Raw genomic sequence first — 12,341 nt, 5'->3', positions numbered from 1 at the left:
CATGAGAAAGAGGCCACCTATAAAAGTAACTCTACTTCTATATGAATACTCAGATTACTGGACAGTTTTATTGAAAGTTTTGCGGTTACAGTGGACAATGAGCGAAGTTGGTCTGAATTTGGACATTGGGGGCAAAAATTTATGTACATTAAGGACTTGATCGTGAGTTGGACTGTTTTCATTATGCATTGAAGGTTGTATTGAGTTGCTTAAGACATGTTCAATCTAAGAGGAAGATAGTGGTAAGCTGCATCAAACAGGATTCATTTAAGTGGTTGTTTGTTGCGACATTCTGTGGACAAGCAGCTGGAGGTTTTTGTAATGCTTTAAATCACTGGAAGCCTCTCAAGTTTGGGCTTAGATATCCTTTAAAACCAGGCCTCTTGTTATATAAAGATTTTATTTAGCTTTTATTTTATTTTATTTTCATTATAATCATAAAGTTTAAAATTTTTATAATTTTAGATATTTAACAATAAAATTATGTATTTTTTTTAAAAAATAAAAATAAAAAATTATTTTATTTTTTAAAAAATAATTATGAACTTTTTCTAGTATTAAGGGAAAAAAAAATCAATATAGCCTACATCTACTTACTTTTGTATTGAAATTGAGCTTGGACAACTACAGGTTTTTCGTGGTAATGTAACATAAACTCATCCTGAATTCATTCTAATCAAAGTATCAACACCTCTAAGCAATAGTGACTTTCTTCTTCCGACTTCTTTAGTATTTTTCAATGTAGAACAAAAGTGCAGCCACACCTTAACTTTGGGGGGGCCAGAATTTTCAAATACGTTTAAATATAATATAGATGACTCGAAGACCTTGGGTCAATTCATTCCTCAAATCTATTACCTCAGGGGCTTCTCCTCAAGCCATGTGGAGCCCGTATGAAAAAAGAGAAAAAGAAAAGAAAAAAAGAGATAGAATGAGAAAGAAAAAAACAAGTAGAAAGAGATTCGTATGCAACGCACCAGCTATGAAAGTTATATGCACTTTTTTTTAATGGCAAACATTTATTACTTAAGAGTCACACCAAATCAAACTGTAATATGCACTTGTACATCATTGGAAATTTATTCCTCTGGTTTTAGATGTTTAATTGTTTTTTGCTTTGATCGTGATTAAGAAAAAAAAAACTTTTGATTTTAATGTGAACAAAAAATCATAAATCGTAAATGGAAAAATTAAGATATAATATTTAAAAAAATTCTTGAACTTTTTAAGAAAATATAAATAAATATTTATCTTTTTATTACATTCAATTAAATTTTTATTCTTTTATTTTAAACTAAATAAATCTTTATAAGTAACTCTTATTAGTAAAAATATTATTTATTATTTTATATCATATGATATTGACGTAACATATTAACATGTCATAATATATAAAAATCATGACATGTTGATGTGGCATGAAGTTATAATCATGTGATATTTTCATATTTTATGTCAATACAATATGAGTATAAAATGACAAGTGATATTTTAATTAATAACAATCAATCGAGAACTAATCATAAAACGCTTAATTATAAACCTGTAATTTGATCTCATTTGCAACCCGATCATCTTTTTGCGCTTTCTTCATTTACCTTATACGCAGAACAAGCCATATGATAAATTTTTTATGTCTTGCAAGTGCTATGTTGCATCACTACCTTCTAAGGGTAGTTTTATGTATCTCGTAAGGGTTTGTTTAGTGTAAAATAAAATTATAAAAATTTAATAAAACGTAAAAAAGAAAAAAAACTTATTTAATTTATTTAAATAGTTTAAGAATTTTTTAAATAAAAAAAGAATACTCAAAAGGTACAAGATTGACCAAGGTCTAGGCCGTAAGCAGGACTCCTAAACCAAAAAGTCTTTGAAACGCGTTTTTCCTAATTGCAGGCTGTAGCATTCAAAAGTGGGCTCTTCTTCCGCCAATGGCTCCCCCTCCCCTCCACCCCCACACACAGACTTTGAATTGTTGTTCTTTCCCATATTATTTAACTTCCATGCGAAGACCAATGTGTGAGTGTGAGAGTCAAAGTCATCAAACAGAAAGTCACAAAGAAATGACAGCAACCCTCTCCCACACGCACCAAACCAACACTGCAATGGCCGTTGTCAGTCAGTCCGTCCCCATTTCATATTGCGCTGTATTTGCAGTCAACTCCACTCCCAACACGCCCAGAACAAACATCTTTCTTTTCTTTTCCCTCTTTCCCATGAATTTCCACTTTGAAAAACGCAAATCCCATCACCAAGCCACCAATATCTCTGTCTGTCTGTCATGTTATTCTAATCCCATCCCCTTTTATTCTCTTCTCTGCTCTTTTCCTTACTCTTCTGGCTCCTTTCTTCCCCTTCTGAATCCTGACAAGGAGAGCTTGGTGAATAGTCTTCTCTACAATGAGGAGTTGCACCATTTACAGCCTTTATCTGCTCATAAATTTCTTCTTCTGTTTATACCCTTTGGTCTTCTGTCAACTAACTTCAAACCAGACGAACATAATGATCAATATTTCTCAGCAGCTTGACATCCCAAGTTCACCTTGGAATTCTACAAAAGAGCCGAACCCGTGCCGTTGGAAAGGAGTTACATGCAACATCCCTCTCAACAACTCCATAGTCTCTCTTTCTTTATCCGGGTTTGGTCTCTCTACCTCTAAATTTCTACCTATGTTTTGCCAGATTGATTCTCTGCAGTATCTTAACTTGTCAAACAACTTTTTGGTGTCAATCCCTGATGAGTTTTTCAATAGTTGTGGAAGGATTGATGGGTTAAAGAGCTTGGACTTTAGCAACAACAAGTTGGTTGGTTCTTTGCCTACTTTTCATAAATTTGTTGGATTGGAATCCTTGGATTTTTCTTTCAATTCTTTGAGTGGGAGTATTAATTCTCAGTTAAATGATTTGAGTGCACTCAAAATATTGGGTCTTGTGCTTTCTAAGAATAACTTCTCAGGTCCAATACCAACTGAAATTGGAATCTATCAGAATTTGGTCCGGATTGATCTTAGTTTTAATAGCCTTAGTGGACAAATTCCTGCAAGTATTGGGAACCTCACCAAGTTGCAAGTCCTCATTCTATCTTCCAATAAGTTGACAGGGTTGATCCCTGCAACCCTTTCAAGTATCACAACGCTGCGGAGGTTTTCAGCCAATCAAAACAAATTTGTTGGTTCAATTCCTAGTAATATCACAAAATTTCTCAGTATTTTAGATCTTAGTTATAATAATTTAATTGGGGGAATTCCATGGGACTTTCTGTCACCATCAAACTTGCAGACCGTGGATTTGTCTTATAATAGGTTGGAGGGACCAATACCTGGAAGAATGTCTTCAAGTTTGATCAGGTTAAGATTGGGTAGCAATTCACTCAGTGGCCCTATCTCTTCAATAGATTTTGCATCACTTAAGAATTTGATGTATTTGGAGTTGGAAACAAACAGCTTTACTGGAATGATACCTCCAGAAATCGGTTCTTGCTCGAAGTTGGCACTCTTGAACTTGGCTCAGAATCAGCTGAATGGAACGTTGCCGGTGGAGCTGTTTAATCTTACTAACCTTCAGGTTCTGAAACTGCAACTCAACAAGGTTGGTGGTGAAATCCCAAGTCAAATTGGCCAATTGCGAATGTTATCCGTACTTAATATCAGCTGGAATTCGCTCAATGGCATCATACCTTCGTCAATTTCAAATTTTAGAAATCTTGTTAACTTGAACTTGCAAGGCAACAATCTCACTGGTCCTATACCTGATCAAATTAGCAACTTGAATTCTCTGCTAGAAATCCAGCTTGGAGAAAATAAATTGAGTGGCAAGATTCCCTCTATGCCACTAAATTTGCAGATTTCTTTGAACCTCAGTTCGAACCTCTTTGAAGGACCCATTCCAAAGGCTCTTTCTGGACTGGATAGTTTGGAAATTTTGGATCTCTCTAACAACAAATTCTCAGGTGAAATTCCTGATTTCCTGCTTGGCTTGTCTTCACTGACAGAGCTAATACTTTCCAATAATATGCTATACGGAGTTATTCCCAAGTTCAGTCAACATGTTTCAGTCAATACAAGTGGAAATCCAGGACTTAAAAATGCAACAACAAATTATCCAGTGTCAAGTAGCAAGAGAAAAGAAATTGCTGTGACAATTGTCATTACACTTGCAGCAGCTGCTCTTGCTGTAGGGGTAGTTGCAGTTATTTTCCTACTGATCTCAAGACACTTGTACAAGGTTAAAGATGCCCAAACACAATCATGGCAAGAACTTTCTCCTCCTCGGATTATGCAAGGTAACTTTTTGACAGCAAATGGAATCCATAGATCAAATATTGACTTTGCCAAAGCCATGGAAGTGGTTGCCAATCCAGCAAAAGTTGTTCTGAAAACCAGGTTTTCCACCTATTACAAAGCTATCATGCCATCAGGAGCTAGCTATTACGTCAAGAAGCTTAACTGGAGTGACAAGATATTCCAATTGGGCAGCCATGATAAATTTGAGCAAGAGCTAGAGGTGTTGGGGAAGCTAAGCAATTCAAATGTCATGATTCCTTTGGCCTATGTATTGACAGTTGATAGTGCATATCTATTCTATGAATTTGCCCCTAAGGGTACCCTCTATGATATCCTTCATGGCAGCTTGAAAAATTCTTTGGATTGGGCAAGTCGTTACAGTATAGCAGTTGGAGTAGCTCAAGGTCTTGCTTTTCTGCATGGATGTGCTTCAAGTCCGATTCTCCTCCTTGACCTTTCAAGCAGAAGCATTGTGCTTAAGTCTTTGAAGGAGCCACAAGTTGGAGACATTGAGCTTTGTAAAGTAATCGACCCATCCAAGAGCTCTGGAAGCCTTTCCACAGTTGCCGGTTCTGTAGGCTATATTCCTCCAGGTGAAGAACTCTGACATGCATGCTTTTACTTGTATTTTTATTACTGCCATATGTTCTGTTGCTTAACATAGATGAAAAATATATACTTCCTTTAAACATGCAGCACTCTGTAGTCCTAATCCTTTTCATTTCAATTCTTGGTGGTTTGTAGAGTATGCTTATACAATGAGGGTAACAATGGCTGGAAACATTTATAGCTTTGGAGTTATACTGCTGGAATTGCTGACAGGAAAACCCGCAGTTAGTGAGGGAACTGAGTTAGCCAAGTGGGTATTGAGTAACTCAGTGCGGCCGGATAAGAGGGATCACATCCTTGATTTTAGTATCAGTAGGGCATCATTGGTGATCAGAAACCAGATGCTTGCAGTCTTGAAAGTTGCTCTTGCTTGTGTTTGTGTTTCACCAGAGACAAGGCCCAAAATGAAGAGCGTGCTAAGGATGCTCCTCAATGCAAGATAATTCCACCTCGGACTTTGTATTGTATCCTTGATTAGCTACTGAGTTTGTTGTTTCATACAAATTACAGATAGATAGAAGAAAACTAGTTTTGTCACACAAGGCTATGGCTGCCCCCGGAAGGCAACCTGCATGTAGAAACGGTTTGTTTTGAATGTATTATCATATGTAATAAAATAGTATGGTTTGTTTTGAATGCATTCTCATATGTAATAGAATAGAATTGTCACACAAGGGTATGGCAGCCCTTGGAAGGTAACCTGCATGTAGAAATGGTTAGCTTTGAATGCATTCTCATATGTAATATAATAGTATTGTCACACAAAGACCTGTAAACTCAGTTATAAACAGCAGTCAAAGCCCCTGTTCTGATTGTTCTGGTTTTTGTTTTGTTCATTTAATTCTGAGTAACTCAAACACAGCCTATCGGAAGTCAATCAAGAAGGAAAGAAAGAAGAAACAGTGCAGATATTGTATGCCCTAAGAATCAGCAGCAAGTACAAGAAATAATGCAAACATTTGGGTTCACTCAGTCCGTCATTCTCACCCCCTTCTCCTAGCTTGACTAATGAGGGCATACAAAGGATAGAAATCAAACAAGAGAACTTTATTGATACAACAATGATTAAAACAGCCAAAATTTAGTTGACAGCATGTTGATGAACATGGTTCATGGAAACAGTCAAGTTAACAAATTAATAGTAATAATAAAAAGGCTCAACTAAAAGAAAATAGAACCCGAATAAATTGAAATAACCGTTGCTCTTGGAAATTCTCTTCCTGTTCTCCAATGAAACCCAAACGGATTGTCATTGGCCACTAATTTTGTATCTCATGTATAGAAGATTTGAAAAATATGAACCTTGGGAGCTTGCTACAAGACAATAATCTAACAATAGTATGGCCATGGGGACCTCATTGCACAAGAGGGACGTTTGGACTAGAAGGTAAGATCTTTGGGATCCTCAATAATCTTGGCAAGGGTTTGCAAGAATGAAGCTAGATCAGCACCATAGATGACACGATGATCTGCTGTAACATTTACCTGCAATAGTTTAAAGTTCCAAAGTAAGTGCTTTTATTCTAATACTGGCTATTAAAAAATAATAATCTGAAAAAAGAACATAACAAACAGTCATTTTCTCCTTTTTTTTATTAGGACCGCAACTCATAATTAGAGAAGAAAGATGTATGTTACCTGCATCTGGTTCTGCATGCCAATACGGCCATCCTTGCTAGCAACAACAGTAGGCAGAGAAGCTCCAACAGCCATAATTGCTCCCTGCATAAAAACAGCCACATGATTAGTATGCAGTTTAATCCAGCAGGTCCTACCAGCCTCTCAGGAGTTAGGCCAAGAATACTGCAAATGAAAAAATATTAATAATTAAGAAAGAACACTTACAGTTCCAGGTGGCAGAATGGCATCAAATCGGTCCACACCAAACATCCCAAGGTTAGACAAGGTGAAAGTACCTGCAAAAGGAGAAAACAACATCAACAAGAAAATATACAACAAAAATCAGATTAAGAAAACACTTCAGAAATGTTGATAGGATATTAGGCCAGAAACCATATATTAATTATGAGTTCTTTTAAACAGAAAATTTTCTGCAATCATAGACCCTATATTGCAGCAATTATATATCAACCAAAAAAATTTGCCAATGGTTTATGACAAGCTCAATTTAAAACTTAACCAATTTACTAAAAAACTAACCAATCAAAAGAAAAAAAAAAGGGCAATTGACCTCATGGGAACTACTCACTCTCTGTTGAGTTTGTGTAGTCACTTTATGTCAATTGAATTTTAAGTTTCAAGATACATCAAAATATCTTTGAATTGGAAATTTTGTATCCTAGAAACTCAAACGTCTCTACTCATTCATTGCTTAGTCTAGAATTCTGAGAAAGTCAAAATGTCCAACTGGGTATAATAACTATGTCATTCATCAGACACAAAGGAAAAAGCAAGGAATAACTTTAATTGCAAAATTGGTACATTATATAGCAACATATATAGACCAAACTTGAATGTTTGAATTTGTAAATTAAGGTGCTATTTATGCTACACCAAAGAAATCCACAAAATGAAGCCCAAAAGAGATAGAAACCCCATATATTGGTGGTCTACCAGCTAACTCTCTGGTCCGAAAATTAATAGAGATGTGATAGCTTCTTATAATCTTCTTGGATTTGCAACTGAAGTTTAATTTTATAAAGAAACTTCCAAACATTTCTGAGTTACATGCGTGGGAAATTTAAGACCCTAACAGATTGTTACATTAATTTGGAATACACATTGAACTGCCCCGGTGAAAAAAGTATATAAACACCCATCAACAAACAATTTGTTTTCTCCTCATGATTTTTTACTAGCATTATTAACACTTAATAATTGCACTAACATTTTCTGCTTATTCTTCACCTTCTTAACTAATATTTCCAATAATTATTGACAAACTTCTCCCTCCTATTGAAATTTTCATCAAACATAAGCATTTCAAATCAACATATAAGATACACAAAAAGCATGGTACCAAAATAAATTCCAGCATAAGTCCACAAAGCAAACAAGATGAATATTATATCATCAAGTTTCTATTAAAGGAACTCCTTGCTCAATTTGATGAGAATATTGACACAAAATGGCCTACCTGTATTATATTCATGAGGTTGCAGTTGCTTGGCCCTGGCCTTATCAACCAACTCCTTCCACTTTCTTGACAATGTATAAATGTCAACCTGAAAGGCAATGAAATAAACCCCTAACGACGTTGTTACAACTATATCACAAAAAAATAGGCAGCCAAAGGTAGAATAACAAGAACCTTATCAGCATCCTGCAGAACTGGTGTAATCAAACCACCATCTATAGCTACAGCAACAGCAATATTGATGCTACTATTAAATGTAAAGCTGTTGCCATCCCTACAGCAGGAATTAACTACAGGATGTTGAACCAATGCTAGTGCTGTTGCCTTTGCAAGCAATGCTGTCATTGTTACCCCCTTGGACTTGATCTAAACAAAATAAACACAACTTATATTAACCAATATTCACAAATAAACAAAAGCAAAACATGTCAATAATTACAATACAACACCACAGTACCTTCCATCTACCTTATATTGACAGATGTAGAAAATTAACATCTTCTTGGGCAAAATGTCCCAGAAAAAAATTCTAAAGATCCAAAATTAGGAAAAGTTTCTTTTTCTGCAAGCAAGTTTCGGGCATACGGCATATTTTTGCCCACAGGTCAATTGTAACAAAGGATGTCAAGACAAACCTCTTAATCTTGCACCTATGACCATCAATTAACCAGTCTCCAAAGGAAAAGCTAGTTTCTCAATAAGAAGCATCAAGCTTTCTAAGAATGCTTAAAATTTTACCAAGTTATACAATATCACTGACTTCTATATAGCATAATCACTTCTGAAACCTCCAGAGAATTCACCACATTGAACCAAATGCAATCTCTTATGCATACTATCCATTGCCTCATCAATTTATAAAAAGACTCAAAAGAATATAAATTTCAAGAAATTATATCATTTTATAACACCTTAATAAAACCATCGTTACCTTCTTGTACAAGGCATCAAGTGCATTTGTGGTGATGGTGTACCCAACTCTGAAAGTAGGCACAGACAAACTCTCAACCATATTCCTACTGACAGCACCCTGCATTGTAGTAAAAGGAACCACCGTCCCCAATTCAATCTCAGGAGCCACTGGAGCTGCCTTTTCCGGAGAAGCAGGCAGTGGGGCCGACTCAGAAGCAGCCACCACACCTGCTGCCGCCGCAGCCTCGACGTCCTTAGCCACAATCCTCCCCATTGGTCCAGTCCCCACCAATGCCACCAAATCCACCTTCAATTCCTTTGCCAATTTTTTCGCATATGGTGACGCCACTATCCTTTTACCCCCCTCAGACGCGGGATGCACCGCGGACCCCACAGCTACAGCCTTTGGGCTCCAAACTGCGGGAGCCACAGGAGCAGCCGCCGGAACTGCCGGCGCCACCTCTTCCTTCTCCTGTGGTTTCTCCTCTAGAACCTGAGCACTGCTGCTGGAGGAAGATTGTGATTTGGCTTTAGCTTCAGCGATCTCATCTTCAGTCTCAGCCAGGAGGGCGATGGCAGAGCCGACGGGAGCGACGCCGCCTTCCTCCACCATGATGGCTGCGAGGAACCCATCATGGAAACTCTCGACGTCCATGTCAGCCTTGTCAGATTCCACAACCACGACACTCTCTCCTTTCGAGAGCTTCTCTCCTTCGGACTTGGTCCACGAAACGATCTTACCTTCCGTCATCGTTGAGCTCAATGCCGGCATGAAAATCTCTCGGATCTTCGCCTTAACTTGAAGGGCTTGGGGCTTCCCTTTGGGACCCGAAACGGGTGTCCTGCGAAGGGAGGAAGTGAAGGGAAGGAAAGAAGTTTGGAGAATATGAGCCATTGCTGGAAAAAGAGAATTGGGTTCCTTGTTTTGAGGGAGGAAATGACTAATGGGAGGAATTCAGGCTATGGGTTCTTGGGGAAGTAGCTGTTGTTGTTAGCTGAGTTATGTTGATGATGGGGTTAAAGTGAGTTTCCTTGAAAACATCGAAACGAAGAGAGAAGCGGCTGAGGAATCAACCAACTTACCGGTGAAAGTGATGCTGACTCAGTGACTCGTATATGTTGTTTTATGGTTTGGGTTTGGGTTTGGGTTTGGGTTTGGTTTTGTTTGGTGTCTTTCTTCTTTTACTAATTCAGCCAGTACACAATGAAATTTGCACCTTTTCTCACTATTTTGCTTTATTTGTGCAATTCTCCCAATTAGTTTTCCATTTCACGTTCTTACCAAACCTCAATGGGTACCCGACATTGCACAATCCGATTAAATAAAATTATGATATCTTGTAATTGGATTCGAATAAGATTTAAATAGTAAAATTATTACATGTTACCGCTTTGAATAGGATTCAAGGAGTGGTCTTAAAGTACTTATTATCCAAACTCGATTATAAATAATAATTTTTAATATTAAATATTAATTTTATATATATTATGTCACGACCCGAAACTTCTCTGGGGTCCATGACAACCGTCGCGACGTCCCGATTGATACTCACTACCCGAAATACCAACCGGAATCCTGCAAGGCTTACATATTAGTTTCCTTCCTTTCTTGTGAGCAATCGTTGTTAAACATTCCATTTTAAACAATTATCGGTCGTTTTCGGCTCAAATAAATCAAAAGACAATTTTTTTAAAAAAAGATTTATAGACAAATATCACTATTCAAAATATTGATTAAAATATAGCATTTTTATATAAAACAATATTTATAGAAACACGTTTAAGAAATCTTTTGTAACGTGTAAGTAAAATAAATTCATACATACAAAAATTTACAAAGTTATAATGTACAATAATGGTTACAATGACAAGTGGCCCAAAATACACCCAGTGTTGATGCTAGAAACTTACTGTCTGTGTGGTAGAGATTTCAACTAGAATCCTCGACAAAATAGGGTATCTACAAGCTACCACAGGCTTGAAATGTTTGGAAAGGAGGTGGGTGAGATTTTGCAATCTTAATGAGTAAACAGACATTATCATAAATATCTAAAGGCAAGTAACATGGAGGCAAGTTTAAACAACAATTTATAAACTATTTCATAAGGTTTTTAATTTATTCCATAAATCATAAAATATTTATAATTTACCAAAATAGTTGTTAAGGCTTATGTCTTTTATTAAAAATAAGGCTCAAGCCAAAACTAATCTTTGGAGATACCTTGGCCGAGGCATCTAACCGAGTCCGTCAAGGTTGTTAAGATATTCACACGTGAAACACATTTTTATTTTTAAAACAAGTTGTTCCTTGGCATTGGCCGAGTTACACATTCACGTGGGGGTTCGACGTGAAGTAAGCTCTAATACTACCCCGGGAGTTACCCTCCTCGCCTCTACAACCGGAGTAACTATATAACCGGGTTTATCGTGCCCCTCTAATAGGCAATCTACGAAAACCCGTCACTGTAGTGACCAACCCACCAATTTTAATAAAATTTCAACAGTATAACGTGGCTTTTATTTATTTATCTAGTCTGCATAGTAAAACCAGCTTACATAAATTTCTCAATGCACTTACAAAATATAGCCACATATACTCATATATCATAAGTCATTCATAGGAAAATATATAATTTTCAAGACAGTTAACAGTCTCTAATTACTCAATTTCATAATTAACACTATATATTTTTATTTGCCATATTTATTTATAAAACATCAAAAATCTCGTTTTAATCTCATTTTCGTTTCATAAAATACATAAAGAGCATTTAAAAATAAACTCTAGATAATTTACAATAATAATTGGTTTACTCACCATTTGTACAAACTAAAAGCTTTCTAGGTGCCCCGATAATAACTCGTTGGGTACGATTTCCTTGCCTTTACAAAAAGGCTCTCCTCCTAGACACATTGTAAAAATTTACTCAACTCATCACATTAATGCTAAATCACTATATATTTGACTTAAATCCTATACTAATGCATGGTATGAAATGCAATAGCCAAAAACGACTTAAACGCGGTATTAATCTATTTTTGGCACTTTATCGGATAAATTGCTAACGCGTTCCATTTTAGCTCTAAATTGTCCCATTCTCTCTCCAACATTTTTAACCATTAATTATCAGCCAATATTCCTCTAAAATCACCAAAATCAGTTCACTTTCGTCCTTGGAAAATTCAGCCAAAAATGGGACATTAACTCGATAAATTTTTCACTTTGTTTTTCTATCACATTTAACCATTTTTCATCATTTTCTCTTCATTTCTTTTAGAATAAAAATCAGATTATCATCATTGTACCTCATTGCAGATTCGGCCAAGGGTGGGTATTGTGAAAATTTAATGCTTTCTTGCCCAATTTAATTTCTAAACACATTTAACTAACTAAAACTACCAATTTAACTAAAAATCAAAACCTAAAAATTTCAAAATCT

General features: G+C 36.2%; 2 protein-coding genes across 2 annotated transcripts; one reads left to right on the top strand and one right to left on the bottom strand.

Annotated features, from left to right (window-relative positions):
• On the top strand, positions 2,097–5,707 carry LOC18592931 (receptor-like protein kinase 2). Its single transcript, XM_007019894.2, has 2 exons — positions 2,097–4,876; positions 5,028–5,707. The coding sequence occupies exons 1-2, from the start codon at positions 2,401–2,403 to the stop codon at positions 5,333–5,335; spliced, it is 2,784 nt and encodes a 927-aa protein (XP_007019956.2). The 5' UTR covers positions 2,097–2,400; the 3' UTR covers positions 5,336–5,707.
• LOC18592930 (dihydrolipoyllysine-residue acetyltransferase component 5 of pyruvate dehydrogenase complex, chloroplastic) lies at positions 5,919–10,026 on the bottom strand. Its single transcript, XM_007019892.2, has 6 exons — positions 8,921–10,026; positions 8,164–8,355; positions 7,990–8,077; positions 6,738–6,808; positions 6,531–6,614; positions 5,919–6,377 (listed from the first exon to the last, which is right to left on the bottom strand). The coding sequence occupies exons 1-6, from the start codon at positions 9,794–9,796 to the stop codon at positions 6,273–6,275; spliced, it is 1,416 nt and encodes a 471-aa protein (XP_007019954.1). The 5' UTR covers positions 9,797–10,026; the 3' UTR covers positions 5,919–6,272.

The sequence above is a fragment of the Theobroma cacao genome, chromosome 8, assembly GCF_000208745.1.
Source record: "Theobroma cacao cultivar B97-61/B2 chromosome 8, Criollo_cocoa_genome_V2, whole genome shotgun sequence".
Lineage (NCBI taxonomy): Eukaryota > Viridiplantae > Streptophyta > Magnoliopsida > Malvales > Malvaceae > Theobroma > Theobroma cacao.
Note: the sequence above shows the minus strand (reverse complement) of the source record. Positions and strands in the feature narration are given on the sequence as shown.

What these genes read in the sequence shown, in the direction of transcription:
- LOC18592931 (XM_007019894.2), top strand. Translation starts at nt 2,401, where the DNA reads ATGAGGAGTTGCACCATTTACAGCCTTTATCTGCTCATAAATTTCTTC. An exon ending in TGTAGGCTATATTCCTCCAG is followed by an intron (nt 4,877 to 5,027) that starts GTGAAGAACTCT and finishes GGTGGTTTGTAG; the next exon opens with AGTATGCTTATACAATGAGG.
- LOC18592930 (XM_007019892.2), bottom strand. Translation starts at nt 9,796, where the DNA reads ATGGCTCATATTCTCCAAACTTCTTTCCTTCCCTTCACTTCCTCCCTT. An exon ending in ACCTCATGAATATAATACAG is followed by an intron (nt 6,809 to 7,989) that starts GTAGGCCATTTT and finishes CTCCTTTTGCAG; the next exon opens with GTACTTTCACCTTGTCTAAC. An exon ending in CCATTCTGCCACCTGGAACT is followed by an intron (nt 6,615 to 6,737) that starts GTAAGTGTTCTT and finishes GTTTTTATGCAG; the next exon opens with GGAGCAATTATGGCTGTTGG.